This window comes from Carlito syrichta, unplaced genomic scaffold (genome assembly GCF_000164805.1).
Source record: "Carlito syrichta isolate Samal-C Ts95f unplaced genomic scaffold, Tarsius_syrichta-2.0.1 Scaffold314333, whole genome shotgun sequence".
In the NCBI taxonomy this organism is placed as follows: Eukaryota; Metazoa; Chordata; class Mammalia; order Primates; family Tarsiidae; genus Carlito; species Carlito syrichta.
In genome coordinates, this window is record NW_007258429.1 from 55,444 (window position 1) to 81,295 (window position 25,852).

Below are 25,852 nucleotides of genomic sequence, written 5' to 3' on the forward strand. Positions count from 1 at the left end.
TTAACACAATAAAATAGGGTGCTATGATTGCAAAAATCTATAACTTGAAATCCAGTCACCAATGTTACTGTATTTGAAGTTGGGGTCTCTGGAAGGAGATTAGCTCATCAGGACTCTATCCCAATGGGATAAATACCCTTATAAAAGAGGCCCTAGAAAGCTAAATAGCCCTTTCCATCAAATGAGAACACAACAAGAAGGCACCATTTATGAAGCAGAGAGTGAGTCCTCACCCCTGATTTTGGACTTTCCAGCCTCTAGAACTGCAGGAAATACATTTCCGTTGCTTTAAGGTGCCCAGTTAATGATATTTTGTTGTAGCAAACTGAACTAAATGAGTAACATCAGGTAAATGAGATATGATTTGCAAGTACAAAATATTTTTAGGTGATAATACATTAGAACTTATATATTAAAATTACAATCATAATAAAAATAATTTTCATTTGAGAAACAGTATTCTTGTATTTTTAATCTCTCACCCCTTTCACAACCTCTTCTTTTATGAGTCTCCAATTGTTCATTATACAACTCTGTATGCCTTTGTAGACCCATAGCTTAGCATTCACTAACATCTTTCTTTAACTTGCAATATTCTAATGATTCTTTAAATGAAAATGAACCAAAGAATTGTTTTACAGTTCCAAAAACATGTGAATAAATTAAGCAATGGATAGATATTTAAAATTATGTTATTAAAACTTTACATTATACTTTGTAGTTTTATCTAGTAAATTATTTTTTTAGTTTAATTTTAAAGCACTTTCCCCCCCCAAAAAAACCCCTTTTAATTATATCTGCAACTTTGTATTCTGGTCCTATTATGTGTGGTAACTGGCCACTGTAGAAGAAAAAAAAAAACCAAAAAAGCCTTCTGCTTTCTAAAAATGAACAATGCGCACAAGAATTAATAATTTAGAGTATTTCATTGTAGTGATTAAGTTACTCTTAATAGGATATAGAATGGTCTAAAATACCTCATTATGTACAATTTCTAATAAAGGCAAATTAATTAGACATAGTAAATAATGCAAAAAGTTTTAATATACTTTGCAATTTTATAAATTATGTTGCCTCATTTTTAACATAGCATTAGATAAGAATAAATTTCAATTGGAGATCTAGAACACTATAAACTAAATGGACCATTCCATTTTTTATTCCACTATTTTCCATATTTATGAAATAGAAATATACATACTATTTACATTTAGATTTGTATAACCTACTGTCATCAAATCCTACATATACTTATTCTGTGTTCCATTAGTCCTTTTGATTGGTTTGTTGTTTAATACAAGTTAACCTAAACAAGAAAAAAATTCTTGGAAATACCAACATTTTTTTCTAACTCATTTATTATTACTACATTCTTTTCATTCTTGTATGTATTAAAACAGATAAAAATTATACGTATGTGTGTGTATTTGTAAAAATAGGCAATTCTAGAATTTGACAAGGTAATAAACATTTTAAGTAAGAAATCTTATAGCTGGGTTCCATGGCTCAGCCTGTAATCCCGCGCTTTGGGAGGCTGAGGTGAGTGAATTGCCTGAGCCCGCAGGTTCGAGACCTGCCTGGGCAACTTGGTGAGACCTCATCTCTACAATTAATCAAAAAAATTAGCCGGATGTGGTAGCGCGCGCTTGTAGTTCCAGTCACTTGGAAGGCTGAGGTGGAAGGATCGCCTGGAGCCCAGCCGTTCGAGGCTGCAGTGCCGGCCACTGTACTCCAGTCTGGGTGACAGAGTGAAACTCCAACTCAAAAAAAAAAAGAAATCTTAAACTAATGCAAGTTCTGAAAAAGGTGTTCCCTAAGACATATTAATTTAACATCTTCTGCCTTCATGCACTTGAATTTTTTCAGGTATCTAATTGTATATAACAATAATCAGATATCCCTAAAACTTAAGTAATAAAAAACAGTCATACATGTATTTTGTTGTTACTGTAACTTAAATTTATTCAACAAATCTACTGAATAGCTATAATGTAAAATATATTGCTAATACAAAATATATAAAGTATAGCTTGCTAGCTGCAATGATGGTAATAATTGCTAAGGATTATATAAACATTCACATATGTATGTTGCATGTGTGTGCATATATGAATGAAATAACTTAGTATGTTATATTCCATGTAAACATTTTGTACATGTAGCATAGTCATTCAAGTTTAGCGAAACATAAACTATGTTCATTACCAGGAGGAGTGAGGGTCAGTTAGAGCCAACTTCACCTGCATACAACCTACTAATGTAGTTAATCCTCAATTGTACCCCACATTCTTATAATAAAATTTTAAAAAATCACTGCAGAAGGTAGAATGTGTATCGATTAAAATTATCAGATTTTCTGCATATTAGTTTTACAAGAATAGGCCTTAGGTAGGCATGTAAGTGGGACTTACTAACAGAAAGTATATGGCTGAAAAATGAACTTCTAATGTATTTAGGAATATTTCGGAGTTGTTACTGGTTATTTTTACTTGACAAATACTCAAACACATAACCTGATTCTTCAGAAGAGTTGGAAATATACAGAAAGGAGTTTCTTGAAAGACTTGATGGAATCCCCACCTGGAACTGGTAAGACAACTGGCATCCAGTTGCTTTCCAGAGCAGGCCAGGGAAACTTGTCTCTAAGAGGAAGTACTATTGACTCATACCCACTGCTCTGTGAAGACTCCTTGGAATGCAGATAAATGGTATCTTTTTTACCTACATTAAAAGAATTAAACTTCACCTGTGTCTATTGTTGGTTTTACTGAATTACATCCCTGTCGCACTAGAGACCACTGTGTCAGTGTTATCATTCACTAATGTAGAACTGAATTTGAAAATCTTGTGCTGAATTTAACATTTTCTAAGGGACTCATTAAACTGCAGAGAAAAATAGAGGAAATTTAATCAATATAATTCTGGATCAAGTATATTCTGTGGAGAATGGAGATTGTGATTCTTGAAACTTTAATGTGAATTTCTCTGGAGCCACTGGGTTCTGTAGCTTTTATTTTTATCAGTGCTTTCCCAGAAAGGAGTGAGGAGAGTGAAAAATAGTTGCACTAATAGCTCCAGGAACATCAATGCTTCCTAACACCAGAAGCAGCTCAGAATCCTGTGCTTACCAATGAGATTGAATTGTTCTCAATTATATCAGACACCTCTGTGTCCCTTGACGGTATCTCTCTTTTTTATTTTAATTTTCTTTCTTTTTTTTTTAGAAAATTGAGAAGCCGTTTCTCATTCTTTTTCTTTTCTTTTTTTTTTTTTTTTGAATCTGTTTTCACATGATCCTCATACCCATGAGCATACTGTCATGAGTAAAAAGACCAATGAGAAAAGGCCACTACTAAACTTCTGCATGGAACTTGGCATCTAAAACCTGAATTATTCTGAAAGAAAATTAAAAATCAATTGGAAATTAGCTAAGTTATTTGGTCTCTGTTTGCAAATATCAGTTTGCACATTTATAGGACAAGCAGCCTACCTGAAATCTGAGTTTCTACAGAAGAGGGAACCAGAATGATTAAACAGCACCCAGAACCTTGTCTCTCTCCTTGCACTCCCCCATGCCTCATACATAAATACATCTGTTACTAAACAATTCCAATCATAATATTTTCATATTTTAATTATTCTTTCCAATTTAAAATCGGTTAATTCATTCTGCCAGCAATCTTACATTTAATATAAAAATAGACATTTTTGCACTAGATTCTATTAACAACTTTCTAACTTAAAAAGAATTCCAGGCAAAAACAACATAGTTTATTGAAGTGCACAGTTTCACCTAATTCGTCTGTTTTCTTGGACTGTATACCATATATTTAACAAATAGTACATCAATTAAAATGTACAGCAGCACTATTAGACATTGGAAATATTGTGTCTAGTTTGCTTCTCTGTCAGCAATATCCCCACCACCTGACAGCCCAATTACCAGGGCATCCTCTAATAACCCAACACTAATGATATTGCTACGTTTTTATTGACCCTTAAATTCATGGATTTTGGTATTCTTAATACTAAAAGCAAATATAAAATTCATGATATCTACATTCTTTTTCATTAGAACCGTATCTGTGATTTTAATAAAATATAAAAATAGTTAAAAGTGTATCTTATCCAATTCTCATAGTTAAACAACTATCTGTTAAGATAAGTCATGCAAAAAATTTAGCACCTAAGCTACTCCTGAATTGTCTCTGTATTACTAGACAATTGTGTAATCCACTGGTAAAACTTCAGATATGCAAACATAGCATTTTGGTGATTAAGGTGTCTACAATTTAAGCAAAGGGATATCTTGAAATAGGTAGATGATTTGGGCAAAGAGCATGCAAGAAACATGAACTGTGAAAATAAAAGCGTATTATAACCTGAATTAGCAATTACTTCCAGGCTATACTTTGCTTTGTGGCACATGGATAGTTTCTAACCATTAGGTTTGCTGATTCTTTGGCATTAACCAACCATGTAACACCATCATAGTTATAATTATCATCACACACACACACACACACACACACACACACACACACACACACACACACACTAATACGACTCTTTTCTATTAGTGTGAATAAACTCAAGTAACAAGCAGATTTAGGGACAGTGATAGTTTAAAGTGGGTAGCAATGATGTAGAAAGAGTTCATCCTAATCTAATTCAAAAATCACCCTATTTTACTAATAGAATAAAGGGATCCCTTCTTTCCTTGTGCTCAAATGGAAACACATTCAAAGGGAATTTACTTACACTGAACGATGAGCTGCACCAAGGCTTCCCTTGGTTTCACGTTAAATCCATTGTATTGGCTGGTCTGACATCTGTACATTCCTGACATCTCTCGAGATACATTCACAATCCTCAGTGTTCCATCATAACTCTCCATTTGCATTGATCCGTCAGGCATTGTAACTTCTTTATCCGCTCTAGACCAAAGGATGATCGGTTTAGGTTTTCCAGTTACTTGACATTGCAATTCTATCGTGTCTCCTTCTCTGGTGACCAATGGTGATTTTTCCTGTGGAACAGTCAGATTGGGTGGAACTTGAAATGGGAAAAAGAAAATTTTTCAAGGTTAGTATAAACTGGTAAAGCATATTCAGACACAGAAAATCATAAGGAAACAATTTCTGCTGGTTGAAGAAATGTGACAATTCAGATGACAAAAAATAAAGACCTTGGGAATAAATGGCATATACTCTCACTTAAAACAATTCTTAATTGTTTTCACTGAACACTCTTAAATGAAGACTTCAAATATTAGCACAATAGACAAGGCACTAAATTGAAAAGTGAATGGTCAAGGTAAGAACAATCTTCTCAATGACTTGTCATCATCAGCCATTAACTAAAGCTTTAACATCACATTTCACAGAAGAGTGACAGGTTTGTTGAGAGTAAGATTCAGCAATGTAACTTAGCCATGATAAATGCAAGTAGTAGAAAAGATAAAAAGGAACTTCTGATATAAAATCAAAAGTTTTGACTGGTTTAACAACTGTGGTCAAATTGCTAAGGCTTAAAGTCTGTTTTTCTGCCTTATGAGAATAGAATGAAGCAATTGACACCTATTGCCATACATTTTGACAATCCGTTGTATTCTTCTCTTTTGGACTTTTAATTTTTTCTGACTTGTGAATTTCATATAATTTCACTTTAAAATATTTTGTTGTCATTGTACATAGTTTGCCCCGTCGCCACTATTTCTAGAAAATTAATTTAAAATAAATTTTCAAAATATATTTCAATGAATATAAGAATTGTAATTTTTTCTCAAGTATAGCTAATGTCTGATTTTAGAGAATATTAGGTTGATTTTACCGTAACTTACTTTACTGTGCTGAAATATACTTGTGTTAGGCTTTAGCAAAGCGCATTAACTAATCTGAAGTACTAGACAGTGATTTTTCTTACAAACATGATCACATGTTCCACTGGAAGATTTTTGTTCCTTATGCAATTGTATATGAATTCAAATGGGTTTATGCAGTAGAGCATCTATCAAGAAAGCACAGGCTAAATAGAATGCTATAAATTAGAATAACCAGAAGCATGAATAATTCTGTTCTTCTTATAAATGTCATATCCTCCCTTTGAAAGTAGTACTGCATACGAATGAAAAGGGAAATATTTTATTCTCCTTCTAGCATTACCGGGCTCCAGTGCCCAAGTATGAAAACAAACATAACTGGGTGTAAAATTATTTTGCTACCTAATTTTAAAATGTTGTTTCTCTTATTACATATAAAGAAAAATTAAAAAGTCCAAAAGTGATATGAGAATTATCATGCCATTCAAATATCTTTATGGCTGCTTCTCCATTTAATTTCTTTGTTTACTTTTTGTTAAAAAAATAAACTAGTTACATAATGCATAGCATCTTAGAATTTACGTGTAGATAACATTAGCCACCATCATCTTGAAATAGATATATACATTCTAGAATTTTACATTACTAGAACAAATGTTTGAAGTGCCTGAATTTAAAAAGCCTAAATGGTTATATGATTTTTTAAAATAGATATAAACAATTAAATGATTTAGTTAGTTTGTTCCTTTTGAAGTGAATCGCAAAGTAATAATGCAAATCTAAGCAGTATATTGTAACAAAAGGATTAGAATTGGACTGTGATTTTTATTCACCCTCCATGAGAAAGTATGTAGAATAATAGTCAGCATTTAACATTTATTATGGCTCTACTATGTGCCAGGTACAATTAAGAATGTTACATTTCTAATTTCCTTGATAATCCTAAGGATCAAATAATTAATACTAGAAGTTAACAATTGAGAACATTGAGAATAAAGGACGAAAAATACTTTGCTGTGAACAAAATACAAATAAAGGCCAGTTTCCAGTGGATAGCCAATGTGGTGAGACATGAATCTCGGTATGGTATCTGGAATTAATAATTGAGTTAGCACTGGATTTCTCCCCTCCTGCTCATGACCACTCTGCTCTTATGGAAAAAATGAACAAAATTCCTGCCCATCTTTTGGTCATTGTCTCAGAGGCAATATAAAAGAGTCAAGATAAAAACATGAGAGAGGATATAACACATATTTTGCAAACTATTTTATATATATCTTAAATAATGATGTCAGATAATCTGTCACTATCAGAATATAATCCAAATGTGTGAAAACTGCTTATAAGATATAACAACCCAAATAAATACCAAATTTTGACAAATCTGTGATGAAATGACAAATTTAAAGATTACTTAATGGAGTGTTATTATTTGAAATGTTCAATTCACAACTCTTCAAAAAAAAAAAAGTCACATGAACTTGGCCAAGCACTAACAACTAGGAATATTAATTTTGCAATTTTTAAAACAAAGAATATGTTCTTTATTAGCCCCAAGTTTACCGGTGTTGAGATTATAAGACTGAAGAGGAAAAAGTTAATAAAATACGTGGTGTCAAATGAAAGTATCTATTTCTTGACTTAGTAAGAAGAATATTTAAAGACTTTATTACATTATGCCATTTTAATCCAGATAGATTCATGACTATAATATTTTTAAAGTTTATCATGCTAAATAGTTCAAGATCCCCTCTATAAATTTGTTATTCATTTATTTAGATAAACCTCCCCCATTGCAAAATTAAAGTTACAGAAATGTAAACCTCAGTTTTAATCTTAATAACTTAAAAATTGATTTTTGGATAAATTGGCCCAGGTTTTACCAAATAGCAAAACCTAACTAAATGATGGCTTGATATCCATCTCTTCCATGACACTTCAAATCTGGAAGTTAGAGTTTGACCTTTCTCTACAATTCCCTTGGCCAAAGAATCCTTAACCTTTTACAGGCTTTTCCCAAACCTTTTACAGGCTTCTCTTTTCCCAAACCTTTTACAGGCTTCTCTTTCTGTCCATACCAAATTTTCCATCTCCTGGAATTCTATACTCAACTCACATAATTATTATTGTATGTTTTTTTGTTAGGATATCTTGTTTGTTCTCAAGAATCTCTCTGTTTCATATGTTGATGATACAAATTTTAGCTTTATCCCAAGGTTCTTCTAGCCTAGGACTGCAGCCTATTTTTATCTTCCAAAAGTCTTTCAAACCTCCAAACCTAAGCTCCATTATTTTTTAACTTGATTAATATGATAAACACATCCCATCTGCTAATTAAAAAATAAAATATTGGTTGTTTCACCTTTTCTTTTTTTTTTTTTTTTTTTTTTTGAGTTGGAGTCTCACTCTGTCGCCCAGACTAGAGTGCAGTGGCCGCTTCCGGCCACCGCAGCCTCGACCTGCTGGGCTCCGGCGATCCTTCCGCCTCAGCCTTCCAAGTAGCTGGAACTACAGGCATGCACTACCATGCTTGGTTAATTTTTTGATTTATTGTAGAGATGAGGTTTCGCCTGCCCAGGTAGGTCTCAAACCCGCGGGCTCAGGCAATCCACTCACCTCAGCCTCCCAAAGGCGTGGGATTACAGACTGAGCCACCGAGCCCGGCTGTTTCATCTTTTCCTCTTGTCCACCACTTCCAACCAGCCACCAAATCTTGCTATTTCTTTATCCAAAATGTGTTTCACATTTGCCTACTTCTTTTCATGGTCATAGACAGATTTCTCAGTAGAAGCAATCATTTTCCCTTCGTGTGTCAGCATCCTAAGTGTTCTACTCTGTCAACAGTCTCATTCTTCCAGGTTTTCTGTCCAAAGCTTTGTCATCATAAACACAATTTTGTTCATGTCAGGATGAAGACTTACAAACCTCAGGGAGAGTGCTCATTGTACTGTTTTAATAACAAAGCAGAACAACACTTAAAACAACCTAACTGATTTATTAAATAAATCATGGAACAGTCACATACTAGAATACGATACTGTTTTCTAAGATGATGACACAATAGGTATACCTTTATTGATAAAGATATTTATATTGTTAAGCAAGAAGAGCATATTAGCAAATAGTATAAATAGCTATAACCACTACTATAGAGTAAATTATGTCACTTTCAGTTTGAACATTGTATCTAATTGTTATATACTAAATAAGTAGATTTTAGCTGCTCTTGTTACAGATACACAAAAGCAACTATTTGAGATGATAGATATGCTAATTTGCTTTACTATAGTAACCATTTCTTATTTAATTTATGCCATGACATCATATTGTAATCCTCAAATATACACAATAAAATCTATCTATCTATCTATCTATCTATCTATCTATCTATCTATCTATCTATCTATCTATCTACTTGTTTTTGAGTCAGTGTCTCACTCTGGCACCCAGGCTGCACTCTCATAACCACCGCAGCCTTGACCTGCTGGGTTCAGTTGATCCTTCTGCCTCAGTAGTTGGAGTAGTTGGAGCCACAGGCATGTACCACCACACTCGGCTAATTTTTTATTTATTATAGAGACGAGGTCTCACCAAGTTGTTCAGGCTGGTCTTGAACCCCTGGACTGAAGCAACCCTCTCACCTCTGCCTACCAAAGTTCTGGGATTATCGGCGTGAACCACCATGCTCAGCCAATAAAATTTATGTTTTAACAAAAGACATAGGCCAATGCATGCTAACAGGGAGCTTCCTGAATGGGAGAGAATATACATGCACATTTTTATATTGCTAGCATCCAGCACGCTATCGCTCACATAATGGGAACTCAATACAAATATTTATACCTCATGTATAAATTAAAATAGTGAGTAAGTTGGGCACTGATTCAGTAGAGAAGGAGACTCAAATGGAGAAAAATCTAGAGGAAAATAAAGCCCAGAAGTAACTACAGTGATTCTCTGTGAGTGTGCGATTATTGGCAAATTTTATTTTCTGTATATATATATTTTTTTCATTTTTTACTTTTCTACAATACATGCAATGCATATTGTTACAGGCTCCAAGAAGCCCAGAAATACTTAAAATATTAATTCAATCTATTTTCTAAGACCTACTCAACAAAATGTATCACTTTTTAGTAACACTCTGGAAAGGGGGAAACAGAGAAATACTCCTCTGAATAACTTACTCATGTAAACCACTCATTTACTTGTTCACCAACTAGTTAACTTTAGTGCCCTTGAACAAGCGGTTCTTTTCCATGCTTGGAGTGTCTGGCTCTGCTGTCTTTTAGCACCCCCTCCTTGCCTCAGGTGTCCAAATACACTTCAAATGTTTCTACTTTTGCCTCCTACTAGGCTGAACTGGTTACTCACTCTTGACTATATACTACAGTGTATGTTACACTCATTTAATTTGTCCTTGTGGCTTTGCTCTGTATTTTCTTCCATGTCAATATTACTGAATAGACAACTCCTTGAGGGTACAGAGTCTTACCCTATCTCTACAGCCTGGTGCCTGGCCATGCTTTTCTGCTAGGCACGGATAAGGAAGCTGCGAAACAATTAAGAAAGAAAGGGAGAGGGGAGAAGACAGTGAGGACTCAGAAAGATAAAAAGCTATGAAGATAATAGATGATAGAAATAAACATAATAGACATCAACCATGTATCTTTTAGAGCCAAAGTGATACATAATAATGAAATAGAGTCATTCTATAAGTGGCAGCTCATACAGATATCACAATGCTATGCAAAATATAATAAGTTAGAGTAGATTTTTGATGCAGATCTTGACATGTATAGGGTGCATGAAAAAGTTAAGAGAGTCGAAAAAGAATTATTTCAGTTTTCTTTTTCCTTTCATTTAAATATTTGGAGAGATAAACTTAACTTTGCATTAAATTTTAAAAAACACCGAGGGCAGAACTTATTTGAAGACATGCCATTTAATCTTATCATGTTTTCGTGCTTTTAATCAAATTAATTATTTTTTAATATATTGTCTCACATACCAAATTAAGTACAAAATTATTTCTTAATATATTGTCTCACATACCAAATTAAGTACAAAAATTTGAAATATCTGACCATTGTGAGATTCACATTTATTCAATGTACTTGCTAGAAACAAGTTCCTTCCAATAAAAATGCAGATACGTTTTCTGACAAATAGTCTATACACAGCCCTTTGATTTTTTTCATTTCTGAAATGCTACTGTAGGAGATGCTATAATCAGAGAAACTCGAAAAAACATAATATGACACCAAAGTGTCTCATTACAAACAGAAATAAATGGACAGTTTGAACAATTGGTTTTCTGTCAACTTTTCCATAGTATCACGGACTGGAAAATAAAAAATATATATAGAAAAAAAATTTCCATTTCTTCATTGAAAACAAGGCTGAGGGAATATAACATTTAGTCTTTACTTGGAAAACGGCTTATTTTCCTTACTCAAAAGAACGCAGAGGAAGCTTTGTTCATTTGAACTATGTGAGAAGTTATGCTGTCTGAACAAAGACTTCAGAACATGATTTTTATAGACTGATTGGTTTAAAATATATCATTATTATTAGTGCACTTTAATAGTAGTCATGAAAAATATGTATTTTTTTCAATATACAAATTATAAGAAACTAAATAATAAACACAATTTTCTCCAGAAGGATAACCAGACTCATATCTTTAAGCATCCTAAAATAGGCATGGCACCAATTCAATTTTACTGAACTTTTGGGGTGATAATTTACAACAGATGTTTGTGTTCTAGAATAGAAAGCATAATCTACTTTTAAAATATAGATAAATAAAACTTCAAAGATATTGTGTGTTGATGAAAGATACCCTTTGAGACCAGAATTCAGTAATTGTCATCCTAACCAGATGAGGTAAAAGGCTGAAGTCAACAGTGAATTTGTAGATGGAAATATCCAAATGAACCAAATCTATTGCACTTGTGTGTATGTGTGTTTTTCTTCGAAAACAACAGGTAGGTTTTAAAAATTTACTGTAGACTTGATGTGAGTTTCATCCTTGGTGATCTGACTGAGAATCCAAGGTAAGCAACATCCTTATTTCAGAGCACATGGTTTTAAAGGAAAGATATTCTGACATACTTGAGCGCTTTCTCAGTGTCTGTGTCAGCAGTCCTCCATCTCTTCTTTGCTAGCACATTTACAGATTAGCTTCATAAGCATGAGACACACTCACAGATATACTCAGCCTTTGAGGTTTTCAGAAATCACCAGGTAGCTTTACCCAGAAGCACAGAGTAAATAATTTGTGACTGCAAAAATTGTCAATGGTGCCTCAGTAATGAGATAAGTAAAATAAGCTACTGATTAAGTTAAATTGTCGCATGCTTATTTATTGTAATGCCAGTCTTTTTTTTTCATTCAAAAAAAGTATATTCAGTGTGAAAATAATATTATGACAGTAATCTATACATTAAAGCCTGTATACATTAATATTGGAAATACTCTAATTGTTACCCACCTCACAGTTGATTCAAACACAACTCTAAGATTTGGAATCATTGTTTTAATATACAAAATTTATATGAACACAGTTCTCGGTGGCCACGGAAAAATATTCATATGATGATATAATGAGGCAAATTTGAGAATTTCCTTCAACGTAAAACTAATTCCAATCCAAGTTTCAATAATAATGTTTTAAACTAATAGGCTTGACTCATTTCCAGTATGATTAACAATTATGTGTCAATTAAAAAATACAGTAAGATGTGCTTGGAAGATATTCAGGGACAAAAAAAAAATCCAACATTCTAGAGATTCCTCACTTATTAATGAACCTGTTGATATTTCCTTCCTTTTAGAGGCCATGATTGGCAACATACACTGTCTGATGGAAGGCAGCAAAACGTTTCACAACTCATTTCTCATTAAAGGAATAGAGGTTGCTACTGGATACTTACTAGAAGATTTTCCTACTTTAAGAAAATGTGGAGATAATGTTAATTAATTATAGGATATACAGTACCTGGAAATTTTTTTGCAGTTGTTTTAAAATAAGCAGAATTCCTCTGAGCCATAGGTTAATATAATCATACATGGCATTCTTGCACTTTCTTCTGCATCTGGATTATCATTCTCCTTATAAATGAATCACTAAAATCTGATGGACTAATGTCTTTTTCTCCTAAAATTGTTTTTAATCATTTCTGCATTAAGCTTCCTTAAAAATCATGGTACTCTATCATTCAGATATCTACAGTAGCTTCCCATGTTCCAGAATAGAAGGTGTGCACATTCCATTGCTTGTATCTCACCTTACCTGTCAAACCTCAACAAGTCAGACTGTTTCTGGGAAAAGCTTTTCATTCAGCTGTGGTGAATTTTTTCATTCACTACAGTACTGCTTAGCACACTGTAATTAACTCATTCACAACTCTTCACTTTTTCTGCCTTCTCTACAGAAATGCGTTTTACTTCACTTTCCTCATCCAGTGATTCTCCATTCTTTAAGATTCAGTCTAAACTTTCTGTTCTATTTAGTCTTTCCTGATTTCTGTATTTTTTATTCATCTTCCATGTCTCTGAATTAGAGCTTATTCTATGTATTCTATTCTATGTATATCATGACAAAATGTGCACCCCCTTACATAAGCAGCTAAAATGTCTTGATGTCAGCATCAGGGTTTTTCTATTTCCTCAGTAGCTACCACATCATGAAACATTTTAAAGTATTTTAGAGGGGCTTAATAAATTCTTGAGTGATTGATGGAGCACCAATCAAGGTTGCTAAGCAAACTATTGATGAATAATCACCTCTTGATTATCCAAGACTTAATTAAAAAGCATATAAATTTCAAGGTAATTTTTCATACATAAATCCTTCCCTATTTTTAATTTTAAAAAGACCCAGCGGTTTTTATAATGTTAGTACTTCTACTAGATCTTGATTTGGATATAGTAATGATACAAGGAGTTATAAATGCCACACTCAAATTTTAGAAGCATTTGGCAATATTGAAAATTTGTCCATTGTATGAAGCGCCTTAATAGCAGTAAGGAAAAGGCCAGTTGACTCTATGATAGAATGTCCATTCAGATTAATAGTCTGAGACTTGTATTACTTATAGTCCTGTGGGTAAATCATACATAACACAAGTACTTATTTATAAATATGTATTCACACTAGATGGTATGCCTATTCTTTTTTGTCCACGATTTGAATAAATACAATACATCTCTTATCACTCTGTAAATAAAAACTGACCTTTTTTTTTTTTTGCACTGACACACATTTTTAAGTACTTCACCCATAATAAATAGGAAAAAACTAACAAAACAGGATTGACAATGTTTCACAAATCTAGCAAGAGAGCAGGAAGAAAGCGCACATTAAAACAAACACGAGGTTAAGTTATCACAGCATTTGCATTTAGAAATTCTGAGGGGATATGTCCATGCATACAGGCTTACGTGCAAAACGCTTATTTTTGAAAGAGTTGGGGAAATCTTATTAGAAAGGCATTGTTAGTTATTTGCAACATATGGAGAGAGGCAGGTTCCTGGAGGGTAGCAACTCTGAAGGGTTTGGTATCAGAGGGTGGAGGACAAGCAATGCCATTTAATCAGGAAAACAGGTTTGGCAGGCAATGTTGTGGCTGTTCCAACATCCCTCTCCCAGCAGGTGTTGCTATGGCACAAGAATAGTCTCTGAGGGATTCGATAGAACACAAGGTGTAAGATGAAAGAACAAAATAGAAAATTGTTCTCTGTATGGCATTCATATTTTCCCTGCTACTCAAGCTACGAGACCAGTTGAAAATTAACACAGGTTCTATTCTTGCTGCTTCATGAACAAATAAGTGAATGGGAATTAAGCACCGTTTGGGTAAGTTTTCAAGCATGCTGAACTGTTACAATATTCGCATAAGTTGGATTTCTAACTTCCATAAAATATTTTTAGATAATTAAAATAAATCCATATTAACAAAAGAATGCTAACTCCTTGGCATAAAGATATAAAGGTATTTTCTTCTTCTTTTTTTAAACCTCCTTTCTCTGATTTACTGTATGTTTCTCATACACTAAATATGTATGAATGGCGGTTACTGATTAAGTATGTAAAATCTCACATTTGGAAATTTTGTTTTTTTAGAAAATTAAATAAACAAACAGGAGTGACATATTTCAACTTGCTAGTGACTCGAATTATGTTAGCATTATTTAATAAGCAAGGAATATGGATTCATCTGAGAATGTTGGAAGCAATGGGAATCCTACAAAAGCAGTACATGCTGCTTTTATTTTTTATTTTTTTGAGTTGGAGTCTCACTCTGTCACCCAGGCTGGAGTGCAGTGGCATGCTCACAGCCACCGCAGCCTCAACCTACTGGGCTCAAGTGATCCTTCTGCCTTAGCCTTCCAAGTATCTGGAAATACAGGCATGCGCCACCATGCCCGGGTAACTATTTTTCTATAGTAAGAAAGCAGGTATTACAAAATTCAAAATGTCAAATAAGGCACTAAGATACCTACTTATTAAGATATGACTAGGTCATTTGATGAAGAAATAATCAACCTATAAACATTTCTGAGAAGTAGGGAGCTCTCTTAATCAAGTTTTTGTTTCATGTTTGGTCTTTTTCTTAAAATAATGCAGAATAAATCTGGAAAAATATAATTATTGAAGTATAAACAGTTGATTAAGAATTTTAACTCTAAAAGTTGGAATGGCACTCCAAAAAGCATATTATACAAACTAAAGATAATAGGCAGAGGAGTCCCATTGCTAAAATGTTAGCTAAAATTACCAAATTCCAACAGTTCTTATAGTTCATAACATACTTGCAATCCTAGACTACTTGCTTTTAAAAATGGTGCCATGATTTATCAAAATACATTTATATGTATGTATAAGTGCATTATATTTTAAATTAATATCAAGCACTCTGGGAGTACCAAAGCAGGACTGCATATATTAAAATTTGCACCCTATGCTAGAACTAATAACATTTTATTTTAATACACATTTTTGGTCCTTTCCAATAGGCAAATATGCTTAAGACTGGAAGTAAGAGAGAAAAATTAAGCTATTTACTACCTTCAAGAAAACACTATGTGACCAGCTCAGTGGCTCAGCCTGTAATCCCAGCACTTTGGGAGACCGAGGTTAGTGGATTGCCTGAGTCCACCGGTTCGAGACCAGCTCTGGCAATTTGGAGAGACCTAGTCTTTACAATAAAAAAATTTTAAAAAGTAGCTGGGCATGATAGCGCGCACCTGTTCCAGCTACTTGGGAGGCTGAGATGGAAGGATCGCCGGAGCCCAGCGGGTCGACGCTGGGGTGGCCGTGAGCGTGCCACTGCACTCCAGCCTGGGCGACAGACAAAAAAAAAAAAAAAAAAAAGAATTACACTATGTATTATGAAAACTGATAAATAAAGAAGCTTTGTAGTAGCTGGTAGTTGCTCTCAATTATTTCTAAATTAGAGGAGTGTAAAAAAAAGATAGTTTGGAAGTGTCATAAATGTATAAGATTAGAAACTTGACTTTGGCTCAGGGTCCAAGCCACATACTAACTGTGCAATATGAGCAAAGGGATATCATATTTCATATATTTTACACATTAATTTCTTATATATTAATTTCATACATATATGTATTAGCTTTCACACATACATATATCTGCAAATTAGGTCAATGAAATGAGGAATTTAATGAGCACTTAAAGATAAAATGACATAACATACATGAGAGTGTCCTCTAAGCTGTAATGCACTTTAAGTTTTGTAGTCTACTCGTAAAGAAGCTCAGGTCTGTTTGCCCAGATCCTAGCTCTATCACCTTACAGCTGGGTAATCTTAAGGAAGTCATTTAGTCTGAATCTTTCAGTTTGAGCAACGTTAGCATAAGAGAGCCTACTTCTTGTTTTTTAATATACATAAGAATACCGGGCATGGTGGCTTATGCCTATAATTCCAGTACTTTGGGAGGCAGAAGCAAGAGGATTGTTTGAGCCCAGTGTTCAAGACCAGGCTGGGCAACGTGATGAGACCTCATTTCTACAATAAATCAAAAAAATTAATGGGGTGTGTTGGCTTCCGCCTGTAGTTCCAGCGACTTGGAAGGCTGAGGTGGAAGGATCACCTGAGCCTAGCAGGTTGAAGCTGTGTGGGTGTGAGGGTACCACTACACTTCAGTCTGGGCGACAGAATGAGACTCCAACTCAAAATATATATATATACATATATATACATAAGAGCTTAAGCACAAGATAAGACATATAGTAAGCACTCAACATACATTAATTATTATGTTTTCTTATCATTGTCTTTGTTTGTATAGTATCAATAACTATGCTTTATTATTATGCTGTATTTCTGTATTGAGGCCATAGATTTTGTTTTAATTATACTCATGATATGTTAAGTACCGAGTGGAGGGTAGAAATGTGGTCAGATGTAAGTTTCTATAATTAAAATATATAAATACATTTATATATAATATCTATTTATAGTTATAAATAAATTTCATTGCCATTGTCAGTTGTCTAGGAGATAGATATATATACATGCTATTTTCTTCACATAGTCTCCTTATTAATGAGGAGAAAATGACTTGTTGGGAAGGATAAGAGTGAACTTTTCTAAATCAGAATAGTCAGAGGAATCCCAAAAGCCATCGAAAAAAAGAAGGTTGCATTTGTCTCCCATTAGATATAACAATTTGAACTATATTGTTTGATTAGTATCATAAAATGGCAATAATACAGACATCCCAGGTCTCATTCTATTTCTATGAAGTAATGAGTTTTGGACATCCTTAAATACATCTATTCCTCCCTTAAGAGGATAACAAAATGTCAGTGCTGTCCATTTTCACAAAGGTCAGGGAGTTGCCATGAAAACCAGAGACCAGTAAGTTAAAAGGAGCTGTCTAATCATGTTAATTATGTTATTGCTTTCCTGTGGATAAAGGAATTCTAAATTAAAAGGAAGATAAGCTATAAATGATATATCAAATGAATCTTATGAAAGCATAGGAAAAGAAAGATGCTTTAAAGCAACTCGCGATTTATTTTACTTTCTAGAACAACTGTTGCTCACTGTGGCAAACTCTTCAGTGCAGAATGGCTAGAAAAAATCAATTTACTTCTATAATAAAAAGGCCATTTGTCTCCTTGTAGAACCCATGTGACATCGTTAGGCCTCTTATAAATGATCACTCTGGACAATGCCTGTGGTTTACGAATTCCCTAATTACACCACTGGTTGTATACCACTGAATATGCCTTATCCTGTGGAAATAGACACTACCACCATCTTAATAAACATTTTGACATAAAATGAAGCTAGCCCTCTCATGCTTTGTCAAGAGCAAAATGAAAGAGTGAACACAATGTTCGATCAACAGAGCAGGGTCACATGTTCTTTAGAGAAAATGAGGTTCAATTATCAGATTTGTTAATAGATAACTGGTTAATTAAAAATGAGGAGAGTTTTCTTATAATACATGGAGACCTTATTAACAAATATTCCACTGATGCACGACTGCATTTTACAATCCATTCTGCTAGTTTGGAGAAGTATAGAAAGCTATGATAAAAATAAGACTGCACTTTTGAAACTACATAAAAACATATAATGTAGTTGATTGAAATGATACATAATTCATTCTGAGCTAATATATGGGTGTGAATAGAGTTAAGTACCTTGAATATGGTGTTATATTAGATTGTATTCTCAAGAAAGGATATTTCTGTTTAAATGTCAACTAAATATATTTTGTTTACAAGAACTATTTAGATAGATTTGGTAAAACTATACTACTTATGTTTCGTTTATAGTTGACTATAATTCATGCTAAGTGCATTTTGGACACAGACATTTAAACTATGATTTCCATTTTATTATTTCTACATCACATATTTAAATGACCAGGACATAGTCTCTCTTCATTTTCACATGGGTTGAGGTCAGTTGGTTCCAGGACCCCCACGAATATCAAAATCCCTTTTAAAAATGTCATAGTAAGCCAGGCTCGGTGGCTCAGCCTGTAATCCCGTGCCTTTGGGAGGCTGAGGTGAGTGGATTGCCTGAGCCCGCGGGTTCAAGACCCGCCTGGGCAGCGAACCTCATCTCTACAATAAATAAAAAAATCAGCCGGGTGTGGTAGCACATGCCTGTAGTTCCGGCTACTTGGAAGGCTGAGGCGGAAGGATCGCCGGAGCCCAGCAGGTCGAGGCTGCGGTGACCGGGAGCGGCCACTGCACTCCAGTCTGGGCGACAGAGTGAGACTCCAACTCAAAAAAAAAAAAAAAAAAATGTCATAGTACTGCAAATAACCTAGTCATCCCCCCATATACTTTAAGTCATCTCTAGATTACTTTTAGTATGTACTACAATGTAAACACTATATAAATATTTGTTATAAAATATTGTTTTTATCTGCATTATTTATATTGTTTTTTCCCCAATATTTTAATACTGCAGTTGGTTAATTTTGTGGACGTAAGACTCCTGGATATGGAGGGCAAAGTGTATTTCATATGGTGCACAGAATCTTTAAAAAAAACACAATGACACTCTTCTTGTTTCACATATTTTTTAGTCTAGTCATCATTGCTGACAGAACACCTATAAAATTTGAGAAATTCTGATTTCTTAACCCATCATTTATTTGAGAAGAGTCCAGTGCTTTCAATTCTTCTTCTCCCCTGCAAATCACTGCTCTGTACCCTTTTCTAAAGCTTTCGGTCCTGATGCCAAGCTTCCTCTTGGGTTGACCCAACAGGGCTTCCCAGGTTCTAATTCCTTAGTTCGAAAAGGCCAGAAGGCAGACACAATGTGATTTGAAGTTTCTGAGATGGAGTCACTCATCAAAAATACATTTCTCAGTATTTCTCTGGAGCCTGAAATCTCATTACTTGAGATTATTCTGTAGAGAGACTATGTGTTTTGTGTGAATGACCCAGATTCTGCAGCCAGAAATTACCTGTGTTCAACACCCTATGTCTACTTAGTAATTGTGAGACCTAGGAAAGTTACCTAAACTTTCTGAAGCTCAAGTTTCTCATCTGTAAAAGGAGCATAATCGTCATACGTGCTTTAAATGGTATCCTGAGACTTCAAGGAAGTACCAGTTGCCAAGTGTTTAGGCCAGCAGCCAGAATATAATAACTATAATTTTTCTCTCTGTGTGTAACTAGGCATTCTATGTTATATGGTCTGTAGCTTACTTTGAAATTCTTTAACATATGGCAATGATTTTTTTCTTAAATTGGGTGTAAACCTGTGTGTTCACTTTTTAAGCTGCACACTTACAATTCACTCATTTTTGTCTGTGTTTTTGCTATACTGCTATAAAAAGTTTAAAAAATGGTTCACCATAAACAATGTGGTCTCCATTTGTGTGCCATAAGCTTTACTGTATATTCTAGGAGTGCTGTTAATATTTAAATTATGCTACTCAGGGGGAAGGGGGCGGGATTGGCAGCAGTGGGAAACTGTCAGGGGAAGGGGAAGCACACCTCCTCCACAAGGGTTGGGTACCTGCATAATGAACATTTGTATACCTAACCCAGAATTGTACCCCACATCTTTAAAATAAAAAATAAACAAAAAAAGAGAATGAGTCCTCAAAATAAAAGCAAAATAAAGGTCACTTTTATTTACCTTTTGAATGAATGAATGAATAAATAAAGCTACTCAGGTGTATATACTTCAGTTGCAATTAGATAGCAATTAAAGGCCCAAATTGTAGGTCCCCTGTTTTCAGGCAGCCAGAACAAGACAAGTTTTATTATGTTGTTTATTATTTATAATTGTCTTTTTTGGTGAAAAGAGTTGGTTAAAACTCTATGTATTGGTTAGAACAGGTAAGATATCTCCCCATTTTTGCAAGTGAGTTATGAGACTGGCAAAACAACTTAACACTCTTTAAAGTGGCACTTGTGAAATAAGGCTCTGATAATCTTGTGTCATGCCATCAACAGAGTACATGGTCACAAAACCCAAAGAGAATGCTATCTGAATTCCTTATACAATATTTAAACATCTGCTACCACCATAACCCTTTCATGCAAGGCCTTTGTCAAAGGGGTGTGACTGAATGTAAAAATTGCCTGAAAAGGAGATAGCTATTTAATCTAAGATTTGAATGTATGCTGCAGATTCTGGGCCTGACTTTGGAACCTGAGATTTTGAGCTCAAGTCACAATACAGCTTTAGTGGGAAGTGAATAAAGTACCAAAGCTTTAGAGTCCCATTTCCCTCTCTGAAATGAAGCATAGAGTACACTATAAATGCCTTCAATATTTAAAATCTATGCTAAAAGTTAAGACATTTACAAATCTTTTCAAAATGTTTTATGAAATTACTAGGAACCTAATCCAATAACCCTTTGTTTTTATTTACTTAAAAATATATTTATGACACACAAATATCCCATAATGGTAACATCAAAATCTCAATGAAATGATTTTTAAAATTTTCCTAATCTCCTTTCCAAACTTCACTGATATCTAACAATGCAGGATAAAAAATTAAAAGACTGTGAAAAGTACTGAGGTCCTTTTAACATTGAAAAGATATTTATTTGCAAGTAGAATTTAAGGGAAATGTTATTTGCACTCATCACAGTTCTATTTATTTTAAAACTTTTGAAAGAAATAGCTTTGATGTAAGACATTCCAAACTGCAAAATGAAGCTTAAAGACACTACATAAAAATTAAATCGTGACAGTAACTGTTCTCTCTGATGTCAGGAGATCTAGGATCCTAGAGCTTTTCCTCCCACACAGAACAAAATGACTATCACACTATTAGTCCATGAATCCATTGATCATGAATACTATCATATATTTCTTAGTTTGCCAATTGTTAACAGTAGGTTGGCAGTGTCGTCTGTAAACAGAAAATCTGAAGCATTACCATAAATTACAAAGTAATACACATAATATCACTCACCACGCCTCTACTTTCTCCTGTAGTCAAAAATGCTAGAGTTGGTCCTGGCATGATACCTTTAAAATAATATGCACTAATTTATATTCCATCCTTAACTCAGTCTGATGGAGACATTTATTTTTTTTTACCAGTTAATGGAGATATTTGTCACAAGTATTTCTTTAACTCTAGAAAATTATTGCTAATTGTTATCATTTTAAATGCAAATTATGGAAGTAAAAAATAATTTTCAGTTCTTGTTGGATTGAAGAAATCTATATTCAGTCATTTAAAATTCAAATAATTCCTATATTCCCATTGCTTGCATTAGAAAAAAAATGAAGGCTATAGGAAACATAAGTCAGCTATATTTTCTTATTTCTTATTGATATGCTTATTAATATAATCTAGAAGTTTCAAAAAGTGTTTAATTTCATCAAGTGAGTAAAGTTCACAACACATGGGACAACGATTAGATAAAAACTAACCACACAAATTGGGGAGCTCATTTTTCTTGATTTTCTTGATCGCTCTTTCATTTTCTTTATGGTTTTTACTTTTTCTTCCATCTCTTTGGACACTTTTTTTAGCTTTGCTTCTTATTCACTTCTTGGATGAACCTGTCTGCTTCAAATTAATGCAATTTCTTGTGAAGTCTATGTTTTAGTTCTAACCTTTCTCCTGGTCCTCAGGCCTGATCATCCAGCTGATCACCAGAAACACGGGATGTTTTACCATCCCCTCAGCTACAACTAATCCCAAAGGAATTTTTCCTCCCAAGTCTCTCCTACCAATGAAATTCCTTCGCTCAGTATGTGGCAGTATTGTATTCTAAACAACTGAAGCATAACATTTTGGGATCAGAGAAGCATAAGATATTTTGGAAAGGATGGAAGAATTCATCTAAGCCAATGGCCTTTAACCATGAGTATTCAATACTTCATGTGCACGTATATGTGTATGAATGGGAGCCAGAATTCTTTATTTAAATATCTTACATACAAGTTCTGCATATAAAAAAGAAACAATTTTTTCTCTTATTGAAGTTGAAAGAGGAAAGAGGGAGTAAAAATCTTTACTGGTTATTTCTCTTCTCCCTGCAGTTCAGCAGCCCTTGTGAATATTTCCAAGAATTTCTAGCTGTCATTGAAACTTTATTTAGAAATCAGTTCTCCAGTTGATTCCTTTATTTCATTGAAGTTATGAGACCCAGTCAGACTAAGATCATAAAGCTACTAAGCTACTGAGCCTGAATCCAACTTCAGGTCCTGTACTACGTTGAGCTGTCTGATGTTAATCAGATTTTTTCATAAATTGACTTGAGAACATTGGTCATTGACTTAACTGTCCCTTAATGAGAAAGGCTGTGAGTACTCCTCAGCACCTCATTTGATTCCTATCAATCTCTCCAGCTGAATAAATGGTATCCTTGCCCCCTACACACTCTAATCTGTAGACTTTTTCCTTATGTTCCTTTTCAATATTTTTATTTTCTTAGACTCTGCCTTGAAAATATTACAAAACTGTGGCAGAGAGATAAGGAATCTGAGATGCAAAGAGGTTAAATGACTTCTCAGATGTTAACTGAGCTTTCTATATCATTTCCGGTCTCACCTGACCACTATCCATAAAATATTGGGTATCCTCATTGCCTCAACTTCCTGCACAATAAAAATATTTTGCCTTCTCTCTTACATTATCTCTAAGAAATTCATTAAATACTTCTTCACAATGCAAAGGTAGTCTCACTATTGGGAAAACAGGAAAAGTTCTTTGTCCAATTGATTGGTAGGCCTTGGGAATGTCTCTTGAAACTCTCTTTTACTTCTCCACTACTATTTTTCTAATTGGTTTTTTTTTTTTTTTTTTTGAACCTTGAAGATTCATTCACAGAATAGGCTCCCAAAGCATCACATAATTTTGCTCCCCTGGTCATTCTTGATGCTTGTGTGAATGTGAATTAATAAGATCTAATGAGATTCACTTCCTTCTAAGATCTAGTGCCTGTTGTGTTGCTTTTTTGTTTGTTTGTTTGTTTTTCTTGATGGGGGCTTGCTCTGTCTCCCAGGCTGAAGTACAGTGGTGTCATCCTAGTTCACTACAATTTTGAACTCCTGACTTCAAGAAATCTTCCCATCTTGGCCTCCCAAAATGCTGAGATTGCAAGAATGAGTCACTACTCCAGTCCTACTGGCTCATTCTTACTCCAACTTAGATGCTACTTGCTTTTATGCAACTCTGCTGTCTATTCAATAAGGTTATCCTATGTACTTCCCTATCACTTTGATAGTTTTTTACAGCAAACACTATATTTTATCAATTATTATAATTATTAAAGCGGAATTCCAATGGGCTATATACCCTAATATGAATTAGATCATACAAATTTGTATTTTTTTTTATCCCCTTTCCTATAGTGGTTGTTGAACAAATATTTTTTTGAACTGAATGTATACTACATTAATTAATTTATTAATTAATCCCAGAATTAGGGATAACAACACCTATATTTGATTTCTCTTTGCTATCTAAGAACACAGCATTATTTCTACCTGCATTGCCAGTTATCTTTGCCTCACAAATCTGAATTTCTAAGCCTCGGTCTTCCTCCACTAAAGACAGTTTCTTTAGGGCTGAGAGCTCTTAGAATAAAGATCTGATATGCCAGATGGAAGGGGAAAAGTATCAACGGTTTGTCCATAAGTACTGTGCTCATTTCTTGTGGTAGATTTCTTATCTTTATTAAGGAAACTCCATAAATTTCAGGAAGTCTTTTAAACTGTTCCTATCTGATCCATTACACTTTATTAAGTGTCATATAAGCAATTTTTTTCCTTAGATCATTTAGCATTTGGTAAACCTTCTGAAGGTGTTTTCATCCTAAAATAGTTATGGATTCTTGATATTTCTGAATGGTTCATATAACTTTTTTCATAGAAAATTGGACATTAGCTCCAAATACCACAATGTCTGTCAATGGTATCTGGAGCTAAATGATAACAATATCAATAATATAAACAGTAATATTTTATGTAGATAACTGACATTTTCTCAAATTTACTTAAGTTTTTGAATAAACATCTTTAGAAAATGCTGCTTCTTTTAAAAATTTAAACACACAATCTGAATAAAACACTATTAAAGTACTATCTATTAAAATACCAATTTCTGCTAAGTTCCCTGGCCACTCCTCAACACACTTCCAGACTGTTGTGTTTACATGTCTCTTTTGTGGAAAATCTGAATCAGCCACTGAACAATATAAGGCTAGCATAAGAGAATGAAAGAAATAATCCCAATGAATGTTTAATAACTCTTAAAAGTATTTGAAATTTTTACTTAAAATCCTCTCAAATTTTTAGTTAAAAATCATATGTAAGGAGTAAAACATATTTTCAAATAAAAAATGTTAGGCATAAAATATTCTTCTTGGTAAATTTGCATATACCTAAATTTGAATTTATATAATCATACCTCCCATATAGGCTAACATTAATACCATCCTAAAAGCAATTATGTACAAGTATGCATAATCCAATATGTCCTGAAGGATGTTCTATGTACATATACCATGAAATGCACATGCTCAATAAGAGCAGTATTCCACAGCTCAATGTCTTTCTGGGAATTTCACTAAGCACAATAAGTTTCTAGTATTACCCCAGTGAAGACATACACTTAGCTACATTTAGCTCCTGTCCCAAAGCTACCGGGGAAGAGGAAAACCCATGACAAGAAAGTGAGAAAGACTGCAGAAGAGATAATCCAGTTTTTTAGGGGGACAATCATCCTGCTGACACCTGCTCAAAATACTCAAAATACTGTGCTTCTTCCTGTCTCATATTAAGAACATATATAATATCCCTTTCAATAAAGACAAGATCCAACTGAAAGATAAGAATCACTCCGGTGCCCAGGCTGGAGCTCAGTGGCACACTCATGGCCACCCCAATATCTACCTGCTGGGCTCAGGCTTGAGGAATCCCAAGATTTAAAGAGTAAATTTAATTTGCATAAACCCAATTTTACATGAGACTACTGTAAAAAGTGGCCAATCAGCCACTCAGATAAGAGGAAACTTATCTGACACCATCATCAAGATTCTAAAATT

General features: G+C 34.0%; 1 protein-coding gene across 1 annotated transcript in view; it reads right to left on the reverse strand.

Moving 5' to 3' along the window:
- Positions 1 to 4,753: 4,753 nt before the first annotated feature.
- Positions 4,754 to 25,852, reverse strand: part of LOC103273992 (MAM domain-containing glycosylphosphatidylinositol anchor protein 2-like) — a 647,680-nt gene continuing 626,581 nt past the window's right edge. Inside the window, exon 8 of the mRNA XM_008071450.2 lies at positions 4,754 to 5,055. Coding sequence (XP_008069641.1) covers positions 4,754 to 5,055 — 302 coding nt within the window. The remainder of the gene's footprint in view (positions 5,056 to 25,852) is intronic.